General features: G+C 42.8%; 2 protein-coding genes across 5 annotated transcripts in view; one reads left to right on the top strand and one right to left on the bottom strand.

Annotated features, from left to right (window-relative positions):
• Window positions 1-27,736, top strand: part of PRKG1 (protein kinase cGMP-dependent 1) — a 1,267,967-nt gene that overhangs the window by 678,235 nt on the left and 561,996 nt on the right. The gene's annotated exons all lie outside the window — the stretch shown is intronic.
• Window positions 24,482-27,121, bottom strand: CSTF2T (cleavage stimulation factor subunit 2 tau variant). Its single transcript, XM_025915000.2, has one exon. It carries the CDS (start codon window positions 26,793-26,795, stop codon window positions 24,924-24,926), a length of 1,872 nt encoding a protein of 623 aa, XP_025770785.2. The 5' UTR covers window positions 26,796-27,121; the 3' UTR covers window positions 24,482-24,923.

Raw genomic sequence — 27,736 nt, 5'->3', positions numbered from 1 at the left:
GTAGGACCACAGGTGAGAAAGGGACATCCAAGGTCCCGTGTTTCTCTGATAAGAGATTTTCTGTTTTGGTTTTTTTTTTTCTTAAAAAAAAAATCTTGCAGCACCGAGGGTGACAAATGTCACAGTCTTTCCCTTGAGCGAGAGGAGAGGATTAAAATCAGGAAGAGAGATCTTTTCCTACTGTGGGCACATTTGGCCAGAACAGTTTGATTAAGACATAAATTAGAAAATGGAGAGCTGAGTGGAGGGAGGGGAAAGAGGTCTTGCTTTCTCAGCAGGATCTCAAAGCCCAGCTTGAAAACAATCATTAGCCGTCATGAAGGGCAGCACCTATGTAGCCAGCATCACATGCTGCCCTTGACATTTGGCTGCTTATTACCAGCACCCAGCCAGGGAAGCCACTGACGGGGAGGGTCCAAGAAGGCTTCTGGCAGAAGCACGTCGACCAAATTTTGCCTTCAGTCCGAGGGAAGGGAACACTGTTTGGGCCACCACCACATGAGACCTACTTGTCTCAGACTCTCTGGGGATGGGGCCCAGGAATCCGTGTTTTTTTTTTTTTGTTTGTTTGTTTGTTTGTTTTCAGAAGCATCTAGGAGATTTTCCTATGCAGTCAGGTGTGTGAACCACCCATTAAATAGAGCCTGGCTGTGTTTGGCTTATCTTCTCTCCAAAAGATAAGGGGTTAGTTATCTAGGTTTCATGGTTTTCTAGGGAGAGGTCACTTCGCATTAAAAAAAGGTTCATGGTTTTCATTTTTCTATTTCACAGACACCAGAAAGGAGGAGGCCGTGCCGTAGGTAAATATCTTGTTTGGGGGCTGCTGATACAAGCTGCAGACACAAGGTCACTGGGGTGCCAGAAAGTACTGAGACAGGTTTTCTTGGTGGGATCAAGTCTGATACAGTGGCTAGATATTTCACACAGGCTACCCTGGGAGCCTCAGGGCGAACCTCCCTCATTGCCTTGGAGTCTAATGTACTGATGTTTGGGGGGACGACTGTGGGGAATTGTTACTCTAAGCATTCTCCAGATTCTTCTGTCTCATTTGCATCATACGCCCATTCATTGGTAATTACGAATTTTAATAACTGTTGAGCACATAGTACCACACCAGGTATCAGTGTAGATACTGAAAATACAATGGTGAAGATAAGGTTCCTAACATTTAGATCTTATTCTTCCCTCACTTCAGCTATTGTTTCTTATTCCTACAAGTGTCTTTTGTTTTATGTGGTCCATCTGCTTAAAATCTATCTTGAAGTTGATAACCGCATTTTACGTGCAGGTGAAAATCACTGCTCTCTGCAAAAGGGCTTGTTGTGCCAGCATAGTGCCAAAGAAGGAGGCTCACGGTTTTCTCTTTTTTCTTCTCTTTTTCTTATTGGCTTTTGGCTGACTTCTTGACGGCAACAGTTGCCAGGTGTCCAGGCTCATCGAAACAGAGCTGTTCTCTCCGGAGCTCAGGAAGGTCTTACTTGGGGATTGCTTTGGACCACCAGGGGTATTTCCCCCCAACTCCCGTGATTTTCTTTTTCATAATTGGTCTGTCTCACCGAGATCTTTCTCAGATGGCACTCTGAGCTTTTCATTTCCCTCCCTAAAACCCTTAACTTTCTCCCTCTGTCGTTGAGCACAGAGATCAAACTCTTCAGCTCCTCTGTCGAGGCCCTGGAGATGCAGACCTTGCCTGATCCCCTGCTAGTCGTTCCTAGCCTCCTTCTCCCCAAACCATTTATACAGTTCTCCAACAGTGCTGTGCTAGTTCATTCCATCTCGGTTCAAACAAGCCCTCTCCCCAGGGTGGCTTCCTGCTAACTCCTCAGTCTTCAAAGTTCAGTTCTGATCCAAGAACACTTCTCTGAATACCCGCAGATTCAGATTCTTCTGACTGTGCTTCTGTAGTCCCACACCCTGTAGTAGTTGGTGCTGCCTTCTGCTTGGCTGTTCCCTCCATCTGGACGCCTCACCTCCTTCAGGGCAGAGCATCTGCTCTGAGTACCTGGAACAGCATAGACACTGAATAAATGCTCCATCAGTTGGAGCTGGGTCCCATTTGGTTATGTTGGCACATGGTGGGCGTTGTATAAATGCTTGCTAAAAGATTAAGTGGATAAAATGGGCTGGTTATACTTGTATTTCTTGTCTCCTGGATACTCCATATTGTATAAGAGTCTATTAAAAATGAAGCGGTGTATTCATTTATCTAAGTATGTGGGAACTGGCCGTTGATGAGCAGTTGTAATGATGCAGATTAGCAATAGAGATACCTAGTCAGTCGATCCTCTTTGATTTTGAGCTGTTACCCAAAAGGATATTGAGCCATAAAATAACTTACACTCTCTGTGTCTGTCCCACCCAGTGTGTGAGCTGCGAGCCACCGGTGGCAAATGACCAATTGATGCAATAAATTTAAATATATTTTAAAATTCAGTTCCTCGGTCTCAATGGCTACATGAAGCTAGTAGCTGCCATACTGAAAGCATCAACATCAAATATTATATTTAAATTAGTTATTTAGTGACAGTTTCATTAACTGGAAGTTTGCCCATTTTGCTTTTATTGTGGATAAGTAAAAATACGAGAAGAAATACGGTGGTTATAAGTAAATACTCTTCAAAATAGGATGACTACTTTATATAAATCTGCTTATAGCAACTAAAAAGCATTTGCGAAATTCATGCCAAGTAAATATTAAAGAAGATACTCCTTAGGAATTCCCAGATAAAACTCACATTCCCTTGAAAAAAAATCTGCTACTTTGGATTTCAATGTAATTCATTATTGTGGTGGTTTCCAAGTTAGGGCAAAATAAGCATAATTGTAGGATTTATGTTATTTTACCACACTTAGGCTGATTGCATTTCATGAAAGCTTTTACCAATATATATAATTTTGTAAGATCATTTTCTTAAGTCAGGCTCAGAAACACTAGGTGTGTGTAAAACACAAAATAGTAAATGAGGATTCATTAAAACATAATATCTTGGTGCATTTATTCTGAAGGTTTTAATTGACACTATAGCATGGTATATACCATCTTTGAAAGCGTGAAGAAGGGACTGGCCTTATGCAAACACTTCATTCATAAGACAGACATTTGAGATGCGTGTACCCTGTGTATGGCATTATAACAAATAGTGCGAATATTTCCCCAAACATTTTTTTATTGGGTCATTAAAATTTGCTGTAGCTACAGGGAAACACATTTTTGAAAATCTATCCTCCGTTGTACTGGATAAAGCTATAGGGAATAGAAATGTTTAAGCCACAAAAGCTCAAGCTTGATAAAACTCTGATACCATTTCTGTTGGTTTGTCTGAAACAAGATTTCAGGAGCTTGAAACCTCTTGGGTCAAACAGAGTCAGCTGTTAGAGGGTTTTTCCACATAAGATTGCCTCCACCATTGTAAACTTTGTATTAGATTTCTTCTGGTACAAAATACAGTTTTACTACGTAAGGAAATACAAGAAAAGCGGTAAAGAAGAGAGGTAACATCTTTCTTTCCGTGCCTGGAACTTATGGTCCTTGAACAGACCACTCTAGTTTAAAACATCTCCTTTAGTTACTGACTTTTCTCGGGAGTTCTTTCCTTTTCCTCTCCTGGGGTGGAGGTCCTTACAGCTGAGCTGTCTTCAGTTCCTTTTTCTCTCCGAGTATTGGGAGCCGTGAGCAGAGCCGGCTCATGTTTTCACGTTGCTCTTCTGACGTCTGTGTCCACAGTTTTATTTGTTAAGAAATAATATCAACATCTAGCGCCAGTCACGTATCAAGGGCTTGCTGTATGCAGGGGTGGTGCAGGGTTGATGTGCAGGGGTTGATATGCAGGGGTGGTGCAGGGTGTGTTGGCAAAAAATGCTCTCAACCAGCCTAGGAGATAGTTCACTCCACATTCTGAAAATGAGGAAAAGCAAGGAGTCACGGAGGTCCTATTGCTAAAGCCAGAATCTGAACACAGGCAGAGGCCAAGCTGTTTTGTACAACACTGTATCGCCTCCCTGGAAAGGCACCCTCTCTATTCACTTCAGATTCAACTAATGTCTTCACAGTGTAGGGGGGCGGACAGAGCTTCCCTCAACCCTCTTAGGGTCCCTGGCTAGCTCTGAAAGTTAAACGTACAAAGACAGATTAACAAGAGCAAAGCATGCAAATTTCTTGGATGGCAGTCTTACGGGATACAGGAGACTTCCTAAGGAAATAAAGACTGGAAGAAATTGTTGTGACCCAAGTATTTTTATGCAAGGTTTGATGAAGAGTGGATAGAAATATGATAGGTCAGAGAATGTGAGTTAAGTGTAGTAAACGGGGGCGGGGGGAAATGTAGTGAGGTCTGTGGTTCTTCTAGGAGTCCCTTAGTCTTTGAAGGTAAGGGTGTTCCTTTCCTCAGGGTATTGGGATGTACCTCCCACAGGAGAGTTTTAGGACCTGTAAGGGTGGCCTTCCTGCTTCTGCCATTTTTTTCAAACTCCATCAGCTTAAGATATTCACTATGCCAAGATGCCAAATTTTGGGGTGTCCTGAAGCCCACCAAGAAGTATGAACCATGAAAGTGATAAGCTACGTTTTCCAAAAGGCTATAAGAATGTATCCAAAAGCCCTCGCTTCTCCCACCGCGACTTGATTCCTCCTATGGTAGGTCCATTGTTAAATCACTAAAGAACTAATTTCATGTTTTAGAGACCTGGTCCTCTGACCACCTGCTTACCTAAAATAGAAATACCAAAATCATAAAACATTTTATTTTATTTTCAGCCAAGATATTACAGGGAAAAGACATTTCTCCAAAGACATACAAACAGCCAATGAGTAGCCCATGAAAATATACTGAACATCATTAGCCATCACAGAAATTCAAATGAAAGCTACAAGGGGATCCTGCATCATATGCATTTGGATGGCTATAATGAAAAATAATTACCCAGTGTTGCCAAATATGTGGAGAACTGGAAACTCATGTGTTGCTGGTGGGAATGTAAAACAGTGCAGTCGTTTTGGAAAACAGTATGACCGTTCTTCTAAAGGTTGACACAGACTTACCATATGAGGTATCAGTTTCGCTCCTGGGTATATACCTAATGGAATTGAAGCATCTGGGCGCACAAACACTTGCACACACATGTCCACAGTACCGCCATTTATAATAGCCGAAAAGTAGGAATAACACAAATATCTATTAGTTGGTGAGTGGATGAACAGAAGTGGTATATCTGTGCAATGGAATATTCTGGGGGAATAAAGAGGAATGAAGCGGTGATACATGCTACAGTGTGGATGACTCTTGAAAACGTGCCGAGTGAAAGTAGTCACAGAAGACCACGTGTTGTACGATTCTATTTACACAGCCTGCTGAGAGTGTCTGTAGAGACAGAAAGCAGATCATTGGTTTCCTAGGGCTGAGTGAGGAGTAAGGAGTGGGTGTCATGAGTATAGGGTTTCATTATTAGGGGGATGAACGTGTTCTAAATTTAGGATGTTGCAATGGCTGCACAATAGTGAATATACCAAAAATCATTGCATCGCATGCTTTACATAGGAACATTTTATGATATGTAAGTTATATGTTAGTAAAATGGGTGTTTTTAAAGAATCACGTGAAAAATAGATCTCAGGATTGTTTAAATTAGCTATTGACTAGAATAACCCACAAGTGCATTTTTATAGATTTTCTTATGAACTATTGTTATTCCACATAAATGTGTTTACATTTTAAGTTTTGTCTTTCATTTCTTCCTCTCTGTTCCGTCAAAGCTAAGGCTCAGTACTTGGTTCTTGGAAGGAAGGAAAAAAATATGTAAGGACAAAAGGTTGATTTTTATAGATCTCTCACTGTTGCCTAAAAATCACCTCTTCTAGACTTGTGATGACTTTCTCACTCAGGGAAATGAGCCTGATGTTCTTTCAACCAGTCCAGTGTGAAAACTCTTATGCCTTCTCTCTAATCCCTTTTTTTTTTAAGTTTATTATTTTGAGAAGGGGAGTGGGTAGGGAGAGGGATAGGGAGAGGACCAGAGACAGAGAGAGAATCCTAAGCAGGCTCCACACTGCCAGCTCAGAGCCTGACACGGGGCTTAATCCCAAAAACCGTGAACCTGAGCTGAAATCAAGAGTCAGATATTTAATCAACTGAGCCACCCAGGCACCCCTCTCTAACGCCTCCTCAAAGCATAATGATGTAATGGGGAGAGTAAGGGCTGGGGATCCGACAAATGTGGGTTCAATGGTACTTCTGCCTTCTGTAAGCTCTGTGACCCACGACCAACCTTTTAGCTTCCCGAAGCATTTTTCTTCCAACTGCCTCCATGTTTTAATCAAATCAGCGACGATGTATGTCAAGTGCCTGGCGTTTAGTAGGCTCTTGATAGATGCTTTTATATTATTAGCCATGACCCAGCCTCCCCAAAGAGGGCATCGAATGCAACTTAAGACTGAAATCTGTGTTAGTACTGGAGTACCTGAAAGACCCTTGCTGCCACCACGCCCCCCCCCGAAGCACAAATCTCTCCTACCCCCAATCTTGTGGCCGATGCCTGAAATCCCACTGTTACAAGCTCTTTTCAGCAATTCAGAATATTTGATCATGGTGTAAATGAAGGTGCCAGTTGGAGTAAAAATATTCTAAACAATGATATTTCATGTCTGGATCAATGTAAATGAGTTTTTCTTCCTTATGAAAACAAAGTAATGAAGGCTTTACTAGTACGGCATACAGGAGCCAAAGGACACACTATGTGCCCAAAGATGAGCTGGAAAGAAATCACTCACTTGGGATGGCGGCCATGATCACGTATGCAGAGCAGGTCTGTGGTTTGAGGGGGCTTAGTGAACAACGGCGACCGTCCAGCCCCGCCCTCAACTTGCCTTATTCCTTCTCTCCCTTGAAGAGCAAATCTGTACAGAGACACTACTTTCCAGCCCTGGTCATTGTGAGATTCCACGCACCACAGCGTTGGCCCTGACAGAAGATGACTTTCACAATCCTGTCTTGGCTGGTCCTGGATGTGTCAGTGGGCAGCCCGTCACTCTTCCCCCTCCTTATGCATAAATCCTGAGTGAAAGAGAATGGACAAGAGATGCAGAAAACCCTGTCTACCCCGGGGAGAATCCATCTCTAATTCTTCAGGAGGGGCAGCTCTGGGCCATTTTCAAGTGATGCTACTCTGGGCCATTTTCAAGTGATGCTATTGTTGCTCGAGGCTCAACTAGTTTGCATGTCCCAGCAGAGGCACTAACTAGGGGGAAAATTGCTAAAACCTGTTTATCTGAAAACAATGAAAACAAAATCCGTACCCACCAAAGATCCCATAGCTCCTCTCCTTTCCAATTCACAAAGCATTCTAATTAAGCAAATTCTGTTTCCCCTCTAGGCAAACAAAGCCTCAAATTAGGATGGGATAGAAGTAGTGAGAACACATGTGGAAATGAGAGATTCCCCTGTTCAAGGTCATTGTCACAGAACCACCATGGGGCTTTGATATCACCACTTGAAGGGCCTTGACTTGAATTTAAATTTGTGTGTGCTAGAAATGTGGAGCTAAATCACTTAAACCCAGCATAAGCTTTTCTTTAAGGAGAAAAAAAATTCTACTTTGCTTCATTTACAAATGTTGATTTGGTTAATTTTTACCCTTAATTATGTTAAGGTGTAAAGATAAAGTTGAAAACCACAAATTATGGCACAGTTTCGATACCACTTCTGATAACTCTGGGGGAGAGAGTTAATAGAACAAATGCTGGGCAGATACTTTTAACTTCTTTTGTTAGAGGAATATTTAGAGGAGATTCACAAAATATTTGGCAGGAGAATTCTGGTAGAGAGTTTATTCTCATTGAAACATAAGCAGGATGATTTTGTGGTTTCAAGATTTCTTCTGTTGTGTAGATGATTAGCTGTGTGGAGATTAGTTAGGAAATATTCCTGGGTTATAGGCAGAAACATTCACAAAAGGAATTGTAGTATCTGAGTGTAAACTCAGTATTCTTGGTGGGGTAGTAGATCTTGCCAGGAAGACTATGAGATTTGCAGATTACAAAACAATTTGGGTTTTATGAGAGAAATTTTATAAAAGGTGGCATTCATGTGACAGAGTCACTCTTAGTCACTCCTTGGCTGAAATAAGTTTTGATGTGTGACGTTTCTGGTGATAAAATGAACTAAATGTAACTATATTGCTTCTAATTGATTTGCCACAGCTTTCCCTCCACCTCTGAGAAAACAGGGTCACACCTAGAGACAAAATGTGAACTCAAGTGGTTTTTCCATTCCAACTATAGTATTTATGTTCCATTTCCTAGTAAGCCTAATGTTCACTAGGTTATCTGTGAAGGAACAGGATTTCTATTTGCTTGTTTTTCAATCTGACTTCTAGTAGAAGGCTATCTCTTTATTTACCTAAGCTATCTCTTTATTTACCTAGGCAAAAATAAAAACCCACTGTTGGGATTACATCAAACTAAAAAGCTTTTGCACAATTGAAGGAAACAGTCAACAAAATGAAAAGGCAACTTAAGAAATGGCAGAATATATTTGCAAATGATATATGCAATAAAGGATTGATATCCAAACAATATAAAGAATTCATGCAACTCAACACCAAAATGCCCCACATAATCTGAGACGTGGACAGATTACTTAGGTGTACATTTTCCCCAAGAAAACATACAGATGGCCAAAGGGCATATGGAAAGATGCCCAACATCACTAATCATTAGGGAAATGCAAAACCACAATGAGATAGCATCTCACACCATCAGAATGGATACTGTCAAAAAGACCAGATTTTTGCCAAGTTTTGATCTTCTGTGCCAATGGAAAGAAAGCTATTTGGATAAAATTAAAATACCTTCTACAGAGCAGGAAGATGGCATAGTAGGAGGACCCTAGGCTTGCTTCTTCCTATGAACACATCATCTTAAATGCCCCAGAAATCAACCTATAATACTGACTGAACAAACTTCACCAACTAAAGGGAGAAAAGAGGTCACATCAAATAAAGTAAGAAGTGTGGAGACATGGCTTAGGGGAGGAGTGGATAATGGGTACTACAGAGATAAGGGAGTCATGGTCATGGAGATGCATGAGAGAGAGCAAGGGGCCCACAGGGGAATACAAAAGGAGAACACTTCCCCATAGCTATTGGCTTGGAAAGTGAGAGGGGCTGAATTTCACTAATTCTAATAATGATCAGGGCTTAAAGCCTGTAGTTTTAAAGGTCAGTGGGCTTGGCTGGGATGGAGCCTGAACGGTACTGCACTCCTCCTGGGAGAAGGCAGGCAAACAACCTGGGGGCAGACAGCATGGAAACAGCCATCTGAACACATGGGGTAAAAAACAGGGAGATTATTACCTTTATCAGAGTGCATCCCAGAGGCAGCCTTCAGGGAGACACTTCTTCTGGAGCAAAGGCCTTAGCTTTTACCATGTCCATCACTCATCCCTCAGCATAAACACAGAGCCACCTGAGGGAAACGTTGCAGCACCTACACTTGCTTACATCAGGACCCACCCCCTGTGCTCTTGTGGAACCACCCCTCTCCGTCACAGTTGCCTCAGTTCCAGCATGGTGGGCTCTCCCCCAGAAGACCAGCACAAACCCCTACCCACACCATGTCCCCCAGTCAGAGAGTTCTGCAGGACCTCAGTTCTGGTGGAGGTGGCATCAGATCTCATTTCACAAGCAGATTAGAGTGCACCTAGTTAAAACTCACCACATTCAGGCCAGGGACCAAACACTGCCCACAGCAGGCAAGGGGAGCCTCTGCAGACCACTGGCCTGAAGGACAGAGCAGCCAAAACACAACAGCAGAGCACATGCAGTGACACGCTGGAGACACTCCCTGAAGCACCAGGCTCTGGGCACTACATGATCTTTTCTTCATAAGGTCATTATTTTCAGGAGCAGGAAACCTAACTGGATTTTCTAACACAGAGAAGGCAGAGACTTAGACAAATTGTAAAGATGGAAGAATCTATCCCAAATAAAAGAACAAGGTGAAGCCATGGCCAGAGATCTAAGTGAAACAGATACAAGTAACATGCCTGTTGGAGAATTTAAAGTAGTCATCATAAGGATGCTCACTGGGCCTGAGAGAAGAATAGCAGACATCAGGGAGACCCTTACCACAGAGATAAAAGAATAGCAGACATCAGGGAGACCCTTACCACAGAGATAAAAGACCCTTTCTGAAAGAAAGAATACAATAAATGAGATTGGAAACAGCTTGATGCAATAAATACAAGCATGGAGGAAGCAGAGGAATGACTTTGTGATCTAGAAGACAAAATAAAGGAAAATAATGAAACTGAGCAAAAGCATGAGAGAATTATGCAACATAAGAATAGATGTAGGGAACTCAGTGACTCCCATCAAATGTATAACATTTGTATTATAGGATTCCCAGAAGAAGAGAGAAAACGGGAAAAAATGTATTTGAAGAAATAATAGCTTAAAATTTTCCTAATTAGTTGAAAGAAACAGATCCAGATCCAGGAGGCACAGAGAGCCCCCATCAAAACCAACAAAATCAGGCCAACACCAAGACCTATTGTAATTAAATTTGCAAAATAGAGTGATAAAAAAAAAATCTTAAAAGCAGCAAGAGAAAAGAATCATTATCTTACAATGTAAAACTCATAAGGCTAGCTGAAGATTTCTCCACAGAAACTTGGCGGCCTGAAGGGAGTGGCAGGATATACTCAAAGTGCCTACTAGGAAAAATTTGCAGCATGAATACTGTATCCACCAAGGTTATCATTCAGAATAGAAGGAGAGATAAAGAGTTTCCCAGACAAACAATAACTAAAGGAGTCCACAAGCACTAAACCAGCCCTGTAAGAAACATTAAAAGGAACTCTGAGTGGAAAGGGGAGACCAAACATGACCTTATAAAGGCAGGAAACACAAACGCATTGAAAAATAAATATTTCCGTAAATATCATCCAAGGAACACACACACAAAAAGGATATTAAATATTATAACATATACCTAAAACATGGGGAGGAGAGGAGAAAAGAATAGGTTCAAACTTGAAGCACCATAAATTTAATATAGACTTCTATTTGAAGAAAAGGTTATATACAAACCTGATGGCAACCACATACCAAAAACTACTAATAAACATGCAAATAATAAAAAGAAAGAAATCCAAATATATCACAAAAGAAAATCAGCAAAACATGAACAAGAGAAAGACAAGAAAGGATTAGAGGAAATTTCTAAAACCAGTCACAAAACAAATAATAAAATGACGATAAATACTGTCAATAATTAATTTGAATATAAATGGACCAAACACTCCAATCAAAAGACATAAGGTATCAGAATGGGTAAAAAAAAACAAAACCCAGGGCATCTGGGTCGCTCAGTCGGTTGAGGCTGAGTCTGACTTTGGCTCAGGTCATGATCTCAGTTTGTGGGTTCGAGCCCTGCATCAGGCTCTGTGCTGACTGCTTGCTCAGAGCCTGGGGCCTGTGTCAGATTGTGTCTCCTTCTCTATCTGCCCCTCCCTGACTCATGCTTTGTCTCACCCTGTTTCTCAAAAATAAATGAATGTAAAAAAAAAAAAGAAAAAGCCCACCTGCATGCTGCCTATAAGAGACTCATTTTAGACCTAAAGACATCTGCAGATTAAAGAATGTTACAGAAATATTTGTTATGCAAATAAATGTCAAAAGAAAGCCACGGTAATAATACTTATATCAGATAAACAAGACTTTAAAACAAAAACCGTAGCAAGAAACAAAGATGGGCACTGTATAATCATAAAGGGGACAATCCAATAAGAAGATAAAAATTGTAAATATTTATAAACCCAATATGAAAGCACCCAAAAACATAAGACAGTTAATAACAAACATAAAGGAACTAACTGATAGTAATATAATAATAGTAGGGGACATTAACACCACCCTTATATCAATGGATACATCATCTAAACAAAATAAACAAGGAAGCAATGACTTTGAATGGCACACTGGAACAGATGGACTTAACAGATATATTCAGAACATTCCATCCTAAAATAGCAGAATACACATTCTTTTCAAGTGCACATGGAACATTCTCCAGAGTAGATCATATATTGGTCCACAAAACAGGCCTCAACAAATACAAAAAGATTGAAGTCATACCATGTACTTTTTCTGACCACAGTACTATTAAACTAGAATTCAACCACAAGAAAAAATTTGGAAAGAGCACAAATACATGGAGGTTAAACAACATGTTACCAGACAATGGGTCAACCAGGAAATCAAAGAAAAAATAAAAAAAAAATACATGGGAGGGGCGCCTGGGTGGCTCAGTTGGTTAAGTGTCCAACTTCGGCTCAGGTCACGATCTCGCAGTTTGTGAGTTTGAGCCCTATGTCGGGTTCTGTGCTGACAGCTCAGAGCCTGGAGCCTGCTTAGGATTCTGTGTCTCCTTCTCTGTCTTCCCCTCCCCGGCTCACACTCTGTCTCTCACTCTTTCTCAAAAATAAATAAACATTAACAAAATTAAAAAAAAATACATGGGAAAAAATGAAAATGAAAACACAATGACCCAAATGAAACCAGGTGCTAGTTCTTTGAAAAAAATTAATGAAATTGATAAACCTCTGGCCATACTTCTCAAAAAGAAAAGAGAAAGGACCCAAATAAATAAAATCACAAAGTAGAGATGAGAATTAACAACCAACACCACAGAAATACAAATAAGAGAGTAATACGAAAAATTATATTCCAACAACTTGGACAACCTAGAAGAAATGGATAAGTTCCTAGAAACATATAAATGACCAAAAACTAAATCAGGAAGAAATAGAAATTTGATCAGATCAATAATCAGTAATGAAATTCAGTCAGTAACTGAAAATCTTCTAAGAAACCAAAGTCCAGCACCAGATGGCTTTATAAATGAATTCTACCAAACATTTACAGAACTAATTTCTTGTCAAGCTGTTTAAAAACATAGAAGAGGGAAGAAAACTTCACAAATTCATTCTGTGAGGCCAGCATTACCCTGATACCAAAACCATATAATGACTTTACTGAAAAAGAGAACTATAGGCCAATAGCTCTGTTGAACATAGATGCAAAAATTCTCAATAAAATACTAGAAAACTAAGTCCAACAATAGAGTAAAAACATAATTCACCATGATGATGTGGGATTTGTTCCTGGGCTGCAAGCATGGTTCAATATTTGCAAATCAATGTGATACACCGCATTAATAAAAGAAAGGTAAGAACAATATGATTATTCCAGTAAACCAGAAAAAGCATTTGGCAAGGTACAAATCAATTCATGATAAAAACCTTCAACAAAAAGAGAGAATATAACTCAACATAATAAAGGCCCTTTATGAAAAACCCACAGCTAGCATCATCTGAAATGGGGAAAAGCTGAGATCTTTTCCCTTAAGGTCAGTAACAAGATAAGGATGTCCACTCTTACCACTTATATTCAACATAGTACTAGAGGTCCCAGCCACAACAATCAGACAACAGAAAGAAATAAAAGGCATCCACACTGGCAAGGAAGCAGTCAAACTTTCACTGTTTGCAGATAACTTCATACTCTATACAGAAAACCTGAAAGACTCCACCAAAAAACTGCTAGAAATGATAAGTGAATTCAGTAAAGTTGTGGGATACAAAAATCAATATACAGAAATCTGTTGCCTTTCTGTACACCAATAATGAAGTAGTAGAAAGAGAAATTAAGAAAATAGTCCCATTTACAGTTGTACCTAAAATAACAACATACCTAGGAATAAGCCTAACCAAAGGTCAGAGACCTGTACTCTGAAAACTGTAAAACACTAATGAAAGAAACTGAAGACACAAAGAAATGGGAAAACATCCTATGGTCATGGATTAGAAGAAAAAAATATTGTTAAAATGTCTATACTACCCAAAGCTGGCTAGCTAGCTAGCTAGTTTTAAGTAGGCTCCACACCCAATGTGGGGCTCGAACTTAGGATCCTGCCTGAGATTATGTCACATACTCTCCTGGCTGAGCCAGCCAGGAGCCCCCAGTCTACACATTTAATGCAATCCCTATCAAAATACCAATAGCATTTTTCACAGAGCTAGAACAAACAATTCTAAAATTTGCATGGAATCACAAAAGACCTCAAATAGCCAGAGCAATCTTGAGAAAGAAAAGCAGAGCTGGAAGCATCTGGTTTTCAAGTTGTATCACAAGCTGTAGTGATCAAGCCAGTATGGTTCTGGCACAAAAACAGACATATAGATCAATGGAACATAATAGAAAACTGAGAAATGAAGCCACAATTATATGGTCATTTAATCTTTGACAAAGAAGGAAAGAATATGCAATGGGAAAAAAAAAAAAACAGTCTCTTCAACAAATGGTGTCGGGAAAACTGGACAGCTTCACGCAAAAGAATGAAGCCGCCTACCTTCTAAGACCATATACAAAAATAAATTCAAAATGAATTAAAGACCTAGATGGGAGACCTGGAACCATAAAAATCCTAGAAGATAGCACAGGCAGTAATTTGTCTGATGTTGGCTGTAACAGCATCTTTCTAGATGTGTCTGTCTCCTGAGGCAAGAAAAATAAAAGCAAAAATAAACTCTTGGGACTACATCAAAATAAAAAGCTTCTGCACAGCAAAGGAAACAACCAGCAAAGCTAAAGACACCCTATGGAATGGGAGAAGATATTTGCAATTGATATATGCAATAAAGGTTTTGTATCCAAAATCTATAAAAAACTTATCAAACTCAAAACCCCAAAACCTAGAAATCCAATTATAAAAGGTCAGGAGACACAAACCAACATTTCAACAGAGGGTACATCCAGATGGCCAACAGACACATGAAAAAGATGCTCAACATCACTCATCATCAGGGAAATAGAAATCAAAACCGCAATGAGATATCACCTCACACGTGTCAGAATGGCTGAAATCAACAACAAAAAACAACAGCTGTTGGTGAGGGTGTGGAGAAAGAGGAACCTTCGTGCACTGTTGGTGGGAATGCAAACTGGTGCGGCCACCATAAAAACCAGTATGGAGGCTCTTCACAATGTTTAAAATAGAACTACCCTGTGATCCAGAAATCACACTACTCGGTATTTACCCAAAGAATACAAAAATGCTAACTCAGAGGGGTACATGCACCCCGATGTTTATAGCAGCATTATCTACAATAGCCAAACTATGGAAATGGCCCATGTGTCCACTGACTGATGAATGGATAGAGAAGATGTGATATATATATATATGTAGAGAGAGAGAGAGAGAGAATTGTTTTAAGCCAAATAAGTCCGAGAAAGGCAAATATCATATGATTTCACTCATATGTGGAATTTAAGAAACAAAACAACAAAACAAAGGGAATAAAGGAGGGAGGCAAACCAAGAAACTGACTCCTAATTACAGAGAACACACTGATGGTCACCAGAGGGGAGGTGGGTGGGGGATAGTTGAAATCCGTGATGGAGATTAAGGAATGCACTTGTCATGATGAGCACAGGGTGATGTCTGGAAGTGTTGAATTACTATGTTGTACACCTGAGACTAATATTACACTGTATGTTCACTCCCTGGAATTTAAATAGAAATTTAAAGAAATAATAATAAGGTTTGGTAACATCCTCCCGCCATGCTCAATCCTTTCTATTCGTCATAATATTGTTAAATTCCTTTTTTCTCCCAGTTTTATGTATTTTAGAATTAGGCTTAAGCAATGCTTCTCAAACGTTTGTTTATATGTGAATCACCTGCAGATCTTATTAAATGCAGATTCCGATGCGGCTAGTCTGGGGTGGGCTTCACATTCTGCATTTCTAATAGGCTTCCCAGTGATGCTGATGCTGTGGGTCCAAGGACCATGTTTTCAGTAGCAAGAGTTTATTTTATTTATTTATCTTTTAAAGTCTATTTATTTATTTTGAGAGAGAGAGCACGTGAAAGTGAGAGAGAGAATCCCAAGCAGGCTCTGTGCTAACAGCGTGGGGCTGGATCTCATGAACCGTGAGTGAGATCATGACTTGAACTGAAACCAAGAGTTGGAAGCTTAACCAACTGAGCCACCCAGGCGACCCATCATTAGCAAGAGTTGAAAGCGTGCTCCATGTCCTTGAGCATATAACAGCAGGCAAGGGCAGAAGGAGGAGGTCTAGAATGGGGGCCTGTTGGTATGTTTCTCGGGTAAGCCCTGCGGAGTTGGAAGAAAAACAACTGTGATACCAAACTTCAGATTACAGTTCCTCAAGGATCTTTCTCCCTCCAGTACCTAAGAAACTAATGCAAGAAAACTGAAGGTTTTGATGTAATGCTTTGTCTACGATGATCAGTTTCAACCTTTCTTTCAAGTGTACCAAGGGTTGAGACAAGGGTTGCAACCAAGGGTTGCAAAGTACTTTGAGGACCTAAATGTAAATCTCAAAGATTTCTTTTTCAAGTATTTTTTCAATCATCTTGCCCCCATCAAATTTAACAATCCCTTTTCAACCACTTATCTTTGTCAAATCTTTTTAAGACATTCTACCTAGTTTTCACAGAAATGATGTTTTTGACATTCACGTAAGTAATGTATCTATGTCTGTCTTTACATATTACAAAAATTAGTGCAATTGGCACAAGCTGCTTTATGAACAAACACAGCTGACGTGATGGACGTGTATTCATCATAGTGATGCAGGCAGGCGGGGTCCAAGAACCCAGGGGAAGATCCTGTTGGACCAGTCAATGCAGGACAGAAATCAAATGTAAACCAGAGGAGGTGGAAATGGTTTGTTGAATAGTGTAAGTGACACAGAATAGCAGACAGAGTGTCCGGGAGATCTGGAGAGGAACGGAAAATGAGTCTCGCCGTTGCTTGGGGCTGGGGGTTTGTATGGGAAGAGGTCTAGGGTACGTGTCCCTCCAGGAACCCAGGGTAAGGTCCCATCAGAAGCGAGGACCAGGTGAATAATAAAGGTTATTCCATAAGTTACCCGAGGCAGGCGTCAGCCAAGGTTTGTTCAAAGCTAATGTCCCGTAACGTGTTCAGGATCTGGCTCTTTTTGGACATTACCAGGTGTTTGGGGCATAGGCAAAATTCAGAGAATGATTACTTGCTTCCCCTCTGAGGTGGGAACGGAGCTTCTTTAGTTTATTTAGAGGCAACATACAGAACATGAGTATATGGGGCCTCACAGAAAAACAGCAGGGATGGACCGTTATACTTCATGAAAAGCTAGGAATTTAAAAAATGCCATACCTTTTTTTGTTGTTCTGGATGTTCATATGTTTGGTTGGTTGATGGATTCTGCAGAATTTTACTTGCTGAACCAGTGGCTCAACTGTTTTTCTGGTTCACATTTGTCAAGCTAGACTCAAAATTTCAATTGAATCAAAAGCTCTGTTTTTGCAGAGTATAACAGGAATTGTAAGCTCGCTGTAGGTAGAGTGACTTTCCTACCTCAACAGATTTCATAGAAACAGCCTTTTATTTTTTGCCATCATATTCCATATTATACACACGTGCTACATACCTATATCTATACAACTCTGCCTATGCCTATAGCCTTATCTGTATATTACAGCAGGAGTGCAACCAGCATAAATTTGGGAACAGACACAATCGACACCATAAATGTAACATGGCCGTAATGAAGAGTAACTCTTGAATGGTAACCAGCAAGTTTGTCTCATGTATATAACCATGTTTGGCAAAAGGATTGGAAGGCATGGATTGGTGGTAAGTGGTGCTCAGCTAAGAGAGCCATTGTTTAAAAACAAGTAAGAGGGGTGCCTGGGTGGCTCAGTTGGTTAAGCGTCCGACTTCGGCTCAGGTCGTGGTCTCACGGCTCATAGGTTGGATCCCTGTATCGGGCTCTGCGCTGACAGCTCGGAGCCTGGAGCCTGCTTCGGATTCTGTGTCTCCCTCTCTCTCTGCCCCTCCCCACTCATGCTCACTCTCTTTCTCTTTCTCAAAAAACAAACATTAAAAAAAATAAAAAAAAAAAAAAAAGTAAGGCAAGGAGACAAGAATGGGGAGAACATTTGAACTGGCGTGTTCAAGAAAAGCCTCCCTGAGTAAAGTGATATGGAAGTTAAAGCCTCGGGAAAGAGAATGAACTAGCCACTCAGAGGCCTGGGGAAAGAGTGGGGTAAGAGAACTGCCAAGTATAAAGCTGAGACATGAAAATGAGCCCATGAATTCAAGGAAGCGATGCTAGGCCCAAAGGAGCCACAGCAGTGAGCCAGGGGCCCAAAGTTAGCACGTGAGATTGGCTTAGGGCTTTATGGTACATGGTAAGGATGTGGGATTTTATTCTAAGAGCAAAGTGACTCACAAGAGGCCTTAAACAAGGGAATGGCATGATCTGACTTTTTGTTATCACTTTTTTAATCAGTGTGGCTTCTCTGTGGACATTACATGGTGGATTCTTTTCAATTACTAACAGATAAATTAAAGAACTTTGTTTTTACCAAGTATGCTATACGTAAGTCCATTCCAGAGCTGTTGGCATTTAATATTATATATATAGTTCTCATTTTATAGATTTTTGGATTGAGAAACATGTTGCTCTTTTGGCTTCATATTTGTGAAAAATGCAAAAGAGTTGTGGGAGAAAGGTAGACAGTGGATTAGCATTCTAGGATATTTTTCTGCTCCGTATACTTCATGAAAAGCTAGGAATTGAAAAGTGCCATACCTTTTTTTGTTGTTCTGGATGTTTATATGTTTGGTTGGTTGATCGATTCTGCAGAATTTTACCTGCTGAACCGATGGCTCAACCGTTTTTCTAGTTCACGTTTGTCAAGCTCGACACTAACAATTTCAATTGAATCTCAAGCTCTCTTTTTGCAGAGTATAACAGGAATGGTAAGCTCAGAGCATTACAGGGCCTGGCAAGCCATTGTGTAAATCACACCTGAGGCTGGGCCCGTGGCCACGTTGGAGAATACATGTTGCACGCAAATGCACTCAAATTCAACATTTTGAGATGTTGGGCAGGTCACCCACAAAATATCTGCAGGCTCCATTGGCCCACAGGTCACAGATGGGGGTCCCTTGTCCAAAGATATTTAGAGCCTCTGAAGGACAAAACTGACATTGATGGCAGGAAGGGCAAAAGTAATTGCTTCTAGAGATTTCAACAGTGTAATTCGTCTCTTCTTTAAAATAGACAAGGATCTTTTTCTCTGTGGACTGGCATGCACAGAGATATAAAAAAATTTTGGGTATAGGCTTATCTTAAGACAGGAATTATATCCTAGTAATAGGCGGTGGTTGTGTTTATGCTCATAGAGCCAGGTTTGCATCTGGAAATGCTTGAATCCCTTCTTCTTTTTTTTTCAACGTTTTATTTATTTTTGGGACAGAGAGAGACAGAGCATGAACGGGGGAGGGGCAGAGAGAGAGGGAGACACAGAATCGGAAACAGGCTCCAGGCTCTGAGCCATCAGCCCAGAGCCCGACGCGGGGCTCGAACTCACGGAGCGCGAGATCGTGACCTGGCTGAAGTCAGACGCTTAACCGACTGCGCCACCCAGGCGCCCCGAATCCCTTCTTCTTTATGTCACTGTATCACTTAACATGTGAATAAGGGTGATGTTTGGGACATAGAGTGTGATTTTGTGGATGTTAATGCACCAAACAAGCCTCACTGAGGCCATTTCATCACATTATCAACCCAAATATATGATTGTTAATGTGGTCCGTGCTTTGAATGTTATCAAAAGTGAACGTTAAGGCAAAGGAAGTCGGCGACTGAGTTATAGCAGGTGTTCTGTGTTCTGTGCAATGTCCGGGGGTAAAGAGATAGATTCATAAACACGCAATTGGCCACATGTTCACTCCAGGCAGCAAGGTGAGTGGAGCAAAGGCGGGAAGGTACACGGAAGTGGCTCAGACTTTTGCAATAGAATTACTGAATAATATTAGTAATGGACGGAGGCAGAGTTTTGATCAAAACAGCTAATTAAGTGAAGAGACAAAATAATCGTGCGGGGTAACTGCTGGTTTCATGGCTTGCTGCCCAAGAGATAATCCACTGTACTTTCGTGATAGACAAATAAGTCATCAAACCAATTAGCTTTATTTATTTTTTTGTTAAAATTTTTTTTCATGTTTATTTATTTTTGACAGAGATAGAGAGACAGAGAGAGACAGAATGTGAGCAGGGGAGGGGCAGAGAGAGAGGGAGACCCAGAATCCGAAGCAGGCTCCAGGCTCTGAGCTGTCAGCACAGAGCCTCACGAGGGGCTCGAACTCACAAACTGAGAGATCATGACCTGAGCCAAAGTCAGATGCTCAGCTGACTGAGCCACCCAGGCACCCCAAGCCACCCAGGAGCCCCCGATTTGCTTTTTTTAAAGGACCAAACTTCAGGACATATGGGATTGATTTCCAGTGTCTGCAGTTAATATATACTGAATCACATAAAAGCAATTATGGCTGAAAATGTTGTGTATTTTATTCTAAGTCTTTGATAATTAGTTACCTACCTTTGGCACCTAAATTAACTCCTATTTATCAAGAATTGTCCTTAACTGGAATACTTCAACTTGTTTTTCTAGGATAATACTTCAGTATTTTTATGTACAGTATTTAATAATCATGGAGTTTGTTATTTTTGACAGTGCTACCCTAATGTCACCTTTGACGCAATATAGGCCCTTTACTGACATGAGGTTTATACTGAGGTAGAAAAATATCAAGAAGAAACATGCTAGGGGCACCCGGGTGGATCATTTGGTTAAGCGTCCGACTTCGGCTCAGGTCATGATCTCACAGTTCGTGAGTTTCAAGCCCCACATCGGGCTCTGCGCTGACAGCTCAGAGCCTGGAGCCCGCTTCGGATCCTGTGTCTCCCTCTTCCTCTCTGCCCCTCCCCTGCTTGCATGTGCTCGCTCTCTCTCTCTCTCTCTCTCTCTCTCTCTCTCTCTCTCATAAATAAACAAACAACATTTTAAAAAGAAGAAACAGGCTAGTTAACACCTTATGTAAAAGGCAGTTTGTAATGTGAATATTTGTAATGCTCAATTTTCCACCAAAGGAGTGAATGTTTGTTTGAAGGTGCATAAAAGCCAATGAAAATATTAAAAGATGTAGTGAAGATTTGCAGTATGCATATGTATGAAACATATTAGCAAAATATATACCAATATAATAATATTCATACTATTAAAGTTAATATTAATTATACACTTTTAAGTATAGTAATTGCCTTAAAATGCAGTAGTTCTTGACTGTAGACCATTCTTGACCAGAGACTGATGAGAGCAAGTCAACCAGAAGTCTGTCTAGACATTAGCTGACGATATAAAGCCACAAGAGGCTGATATATTGTGAGCAGACTGAGATGTAACTGATAACTCACTTTTTCCTGGCGCGGTAGGTTGCTGCATATAATTACCCTTACACTTCATCAGTCCTGAGAGGAAGGCTGGACACACCATAGAAAATTGGGGTCCGTGTTCTTAGTCAGTGTACCATCAGAACATGGGAAAGCAGTCAGCTTTGCAAATTGAGATATTAAGGCTTTTGGTTTGTTTTGTCGTTGTTTTTAAGCTTTTTTACCATTAGAATTCTGAAAAGAGTAGTTCAGAAATCATACATGATCTTTATTAGATTAGCTTACCTTCACCTGGGTTTCACATTGGGTTGTATCTTATCAAATAACTCTTAAAATTAGGAGTCCTGGGGAGCCTGGGTGGCTCAGTCGGTTAACAGTCCGACTTCAGCTCAGGTCATGATCTCATGGTTCTTGAGTTCAAGGCCCGCATTGGGCTCTGTGCTGACAGCTCAGAGCCTGGAGCCTGCTTCAGATTTCTGTGTCTCCCTTTCTCTTTGCCCCTCCCCTGCTTGTGCTCTCTCTCTTTCTCTCTCAAAGATAAATGAACATTTAAAAAAAAATGAGAAGTCCTGGAACATCAGCAGACATTAAAACGCATCTTGATATTAATCATCAGTAATGTAAGAGGGGAATGGCTAATAGGCAGACACTGATTAAAGTTGCCCATTTCATATTCCCAACAAACAAACTGCTCAAAAGGAATAAGCCCTAAAAAGGTATTTACAAATCAGGGTTTCACCCCACCATCTTTAAGCATTGTTATAATGAATGAGTTTGTGATTGCATTTATAGCCTATCCGTATTTGGGAAAATGCAGGATGTTAAGGGTTGTAACCAGTGGGTATGGAGTAAAACAGCTGGGATTCTGATTGTAGCAGACACGTATTGCTTGCATCACCATCAAATGAAATGAGGCTCCATCCATCAATAGTGAGAGAACTGGGTGAGGAGAACCTACCTTATCAGAGCAAAGGAGATTGTTTCTATTACCTATTACTAATTTATTTTCTAATGTAACTAGTTGTTACAGCTCATCTGTTCTGTGTGGAATCTAAATGTTTTCGGGGAACTTTATGTGCTCTTAATGGGATTCCCCCCACCTCCCCAAGACCGGTAAGAACGTTTTGTCCTTCCTTCGCACCTGGTTTTGGTGTAGCAAATACAGAAATGATGGTCCCTCTTTAGAGTTCCTGGTCCGTTAAAAGGGTGGGGTGGGGGTGGGTAGAGGGCAAAGTAAAATCGAGCACTGCAACGTAACATGTGCTGTCAGTTATGACGGTACCTGTAAGGTCTTCCTGGCATGCAGAAGATGGTTCTCTGTGGGGAACATAAGCGGAAGGAAGCCCAGTATGTGGGCATGCACCAAGATGTTGCTGATACCAACCATGGAATAATGTCTTTTGTTATTTCAGCCGTGTAACTGTACAGATAGTGGATCTAAGAAAGGGATTTCCATCCGTGCCTCCAAGTTTTTTGTTGTTGTTTTTGTTTGCCTTTTTCATTTAAAGGGGGAAAAAGGTATTCAGACCCATGGATTTCTCAAAATAGACTTCTTTTGGGTAATTCATTCATTAAAAATCAGATACTAAAGTCATCCTTAATTTTACATCCCTTTTATTCAGTCTGCATTGAACGATGCAGGTTTAACTACAACAGAGAGTGGAACATCTAAGTTTTCAGGGAGAGCCCTTCAGTGAAAGCTTTGGGATAAAGCATTTTTAACTTCCAAGCAATCAAGCCAACTCTGTGAATGAGTATTAACCAGAACTCGCATATATGGAAGGGAGAGTTGTCCTCTCCACTATGGAGGAAGCATAGAGAAAACAGGGGAAAGGGAACAGTATGAAAAATAAAAAACGAATAGACAGGAAATAGCACAAGGAAGAAACCTTTGTAAAAAAGAGTGAGGCACCCGTGTAAGACACAAAAACCTTGTAAGAGGAAAAATTCAGTTTCCAAATCTCAGCTCTCTCCTTGTATTAAATGCTATTTTTTCCTCTATTACTTGACATTGGTTTTCTTCTCCAGAGTTAAGACCACCTGGTTATGTGACCAAACACATTTGGGTGTTTGTGCTTAATTATTATTCGGTCTATGACACAAATTTTTATGTATCCACATCCTCAAGGCTTAAAAATAAACTAGGTAATAGCTCTAAACAAAATGTGGTAAGCCCCACCTTCCTAGTGATTTTTTTTTTAATTTTTTTTTTTTTAACGTTCATTTATTTTTGAGACAGAGAGAGACACAGCATGAACAGGGGAGGGGCAGAGAGAGAGGGAGACACAGAATCGGAAACAGGCTCCAGGCTCTGAGCCATCAGCCCAGAGCCCGATGCGGGGCTCGAACTCAGGGACCGCGAGATCGTGACCTGAGCTGAAGTCGGATGCCCAACCGACTGAGCCACCCAGGCGCCCCCCTAGTGATTTTTAAATATCTCTCCTGGATATGTGTACTGGACTAAATAGCTTTGTTACTTTTAAAAACTAAAAAGTGAGTTAATAACTAGCTGAGCACAGAATTCAGGCTATATCACAATTATTCCAATAACACGGGGATAGATAAGTAGATCTGTAAGTAAGGAAACTAAAAGGCATGTTAAACATTGGAGAGACTAAGATTGTGAAGTCCCCATCCTGGCTGACCACATGGATGCCATCTGTATATGGAAGCTAGTCACCAGGAAACTGAGAACTTGACTGCACGAAGCTCTCTATTTATGAGAAGTCCAATGGATGTGTACAACTCACCCAGATCATGTCCCTAGACACTGATTTTTAGAAAGGATGGGAGAGGATTACTTAGATTCATATTCAGAGCTTGAAAACTAGGGAGAAACGGGAAGGTACTGAGAGATACGGAGTCTAATCGGAGCCGACTTTGGTAACCGGGCTGATCCCAGAACTGTCCCAGCAAAGTCATCAGGCCCCAGGCCAGGCCACAATATTGCTCATCTCGGGTTAGATGATGCAACGCCACACCAGGTACATTCCTGGATTTTTCAGGTAGCATAGCTTTAGGAAAAAAACAATTCTAATACCTCAAGTTGAGACATACCCTGTTAACACTAACATTTTGAAATACTCCAAAACACTCACAATGTTTAACAGCATTCTTACTGACCCAAAATAGGATTTTGTATTTTAAACGGCTTACCAAAAAATGTATCTTCTAATTTTGAGGTAAACTTCTTTATTTTCTTACACAACCAAGAATCTTAAACTATCTTAGTACATTACCAGCTTAACAAGTCATATTTTAGTATTATGTGCAGTTGTCACATTGTTTTACTCAATATTTTAAAAATGTAGTTAACATACTGTAGACACTTAATATTGCTTATTCTTTGTAATCGTATTTGGTATAATATAACCATGTCCAGAGTTATTTTTGTATATTTACAGTGAATAAAAGTGAACAGACCCACTCCCCCCAACCCCCACCCCCATTAAAATAAAAAGGAAAACAGAAAAATACAAAGACAACAAGATGAAATAAGGTTCTGGGAGGGAAACCCTAATCATTCAAGTGTGGGGATGCAGCGGTCAGCTTTTTGCACCCATTCTCCATGCTACACAAAAACTTTGAGAATACTGCCAAACACTGTCTAAGACCTTTCAAGAAGCTCCAGTAGATTTCTGAATTTGTTCCTTTAAAATCAGGATGCTCTGCCTTTGCTCAGGAGGCAGCATGGCGATCTGATCTGCAGTCAGCTGGAGAACCTGCATGATCAGAGCTGCCTTCTCTTGATCCTGCGGAGTTACCTGGCTCTGCCCAGGGCTAAAACTGCTCGGCTGGCCTCCACCTTGCTTACCTGCCCCCTGCATGCCCACTCCTTGTATGCCCGCCCCCTGCATGCCTGCTCCTTGTATGCCCGCCCCCTGCATGCCTGTTCCTTGTATGCCCGCCCCCTGCATGCCTGTTCCTTGTATGCCCGCCCCCTGCATGCCCGTTCCTTGTATGCCTGCCCCCTGCATGCCCGCTCCAGGATTTCCCACCCCTGAAATGCTCGAGACCTGTCTGGGTCCCTGAGGACCACCTGCCCCCATATTAATAGGACCAGGACCCTGGATTCCCCCAGTCATAGGGCCTCTGGAGCTGGGGCCAGGGCCCCTTAGCTCCATTCCTCTTCCATCCATGCCTCTCGCTTCCATCCCTCTGGTTTCCATTGCACAGGTCTCCATTCCTCTTCTCTCCATTACTCGGGTCTCCAAGACTTCCGTCTCCATGGCTCGAGTCTCCATCCCTCGAGAATCTCTACTTCCTCTACCATCCATTGGGAGACCCCTTTGATCTATCATGGGTCCTCTGGGCTCTCCAATTAGCAGTCTGGGATCTGCTAATGGCCCTCCCCTCATCTCATGGGAGGAAGGGCCCCTGCCGTCGTGACCAGAGGCGTGGTGCATGGGGGGGCCCTGATGAGGTGGGCCAAGATAGCCTCTGGGCTCTACCTCCCCAGTGACTGAAAGCAAAGTCCCTCCACGGGGGTCGTTTGGAGCATCTCCTAACAGCCCTCGAGGAGGCAGGCCACCGGCAGTCATGGGTCCACGAGGTAGAGGAGCTCGGGGATCCGACATCTGCACCTGTCCCCGCTCTAAAGGCACTGGGCCGACGCCCGGCATCCCAACCTGGGGCTGCATTCCTCCCCCAGGAGTTAGGGAACCAGGCCCGGGTCCAGGAACCGCAGCTGGCATCGGCCCCGGGGCTGGGATCCCGCCCTGGATAGGGGTCTGCATCAGAGGAGGAATGTCTTTCACTGGCCGTCTGGCCATATGCTGCGGCTGAGGGGCTGGCGGGTTCTGCTGGTTCAGCAGGACACTGGGTCCCGGGCACAGCCCCGGGCCGGGGCCGGGGCCGGGTCCGGACACGGGCTGAGATTTGCCCGGGATGAGCGGGGTGACGTGGATCTTGCGGTGCAGGATTTTCAGAGCAATCTCCGGGTCCATTATTCTCATCACCACCTGGGCCTGCAGCAGCGCATAGGCCAGCTGGGGGTTCTGAAGCAGCATATTTCGCGCTTCCTGGTGGCTGTTCTGCACGCACAGCTTCATCTGCTTCATGAGCTCGAACATCTGCTCGGGGGGCAGACTGGCGACCGCCCTGGTGATGGACTCGGGGGCGTCTTCCGGGTCGATGGGGTCCCCGTAGGGCGAGTCGATGATGGGCGCCGCGGGCCCCAGGCTCTTGAGCTCCTCCTTGTTCTTCTCGCTGGCCGCGTTGTCCACCCGCAGCGCCCGGCCGCTGAACTCGCGCCCGTTGAGGTTGCGCATGGCGCTCAGCGCGGTCTCCTGGTCCTGGTACTCGCAGAAGCCATAGCCCTTGGGCTTGCCCGTCTCCCGGTCGTACACCAGCCGGAAACTGACCACAGAACCGACCTCCGAGAAAATGTCCTTCAGCTGCTCCTCGGTTGCCTCATACGGAATGTTCCCCACGAACACGGAACGCAGTGACCGATCCATCGCCGGGTCTCTCACCGCTAAACTCGACATGATTCCGGTTGGGCGCCCAGCGGAGAGCCGATTCTTTCCAAGAGCCGTCCTCTGGCGACCCACGCTTCCGCTGGGCACCGGAAGCGGCTCTCGGACTCCGGGGCGGAACCCTCCGCGGGCCCGATCGAATCGTTCCGCTAAAGCCGCGGACGCCGCACCGCCTCTATGCTCCCCTACCTACATTAGCTAATGCTTTGTGCCTCTGGTCTTTCGTGATTCTGCCAGTTCCTTATTTCCGAGAGGGACGATTCCCTTCTCGTGTCTCATCGTGAAGACTTCCCGCGGCCGGTGCAGGCTGACCATAGTCAAGATGGCCGCTCGGGCTTCACCATGGTAACCGGGAGCGGCCACCTCCCGTGACGTCAGGGGCGGTTTTGCTTCCGTTTGCCCGGCGGGAAACCGCCAACCGTAAACGGGTCTGGGCGGCGGCTTCTCTGTTCTGTGTTAGCGTGGCAGGTAGCTGACCCTCCTTCCTCCGCTTTATTTAAGCCCTGTTTAAAACCCTACCCGGGACTGCGGGGTAACAGCGTAGGCGTTTCCGAGCAGTTGGGGATTTGCTCCTTGAACGACAACAGCCACAGCCCCGTTTTGGAAAACATTTGGGGAGAATAGCTGCCGAGGCCCCGCTGTCGCGGGGGCAGGGGCTTCCAGGCGCCTCTGCGGCCGCGGGCGGCGACCCTGCGTGGGCCGCCCTCTTCCTTAGCGGTGTTAACCCACACGAACAGGCGTGATTCGTGAGCCAGCGCGGCTCGGGGCTGCAGAGCGCAAATGAGTCATTTCAGCCCCTCTCCCGCTGCAGGCTTTCGGATCGCTTCCGATTGCTGCAGACGGCTGGCGACGATTGCACCCCCTCCCCGGTGCAGGGCGCGGCCGAGTGGCCGTCCCTGCTGCCGCTGTGCCTGCGGCGTTTAACAGGTGTTAGGCGTGGAGCTTGGGCCGGG

This window comes from Puma concolor, chromosome D2 (assembly GCF_028749965.1).
Source record: "Puma concolor isolate L17-30 chromosome D2, mPumCon1.1.hap2, whole genome shotgun sequence".
NCBI lineage: Eukaryota > Metazoa > Chordata > Mammalia > Carnivora > Felidae > Puma > Puma concolor.
This window is presented reverse-complemented; position numbering and strand designations above follow the sequence as displayed.

Excerpts from the sequence above, each read along its gene's own strand:
- CSTF2T (XM_025915000.2), bottom strand. The coding sequence starts at position 26,795 with ATGTCGAGTTTAGCGGTGAGAGACCCGGCGATGGATCGGTCACTGCGT.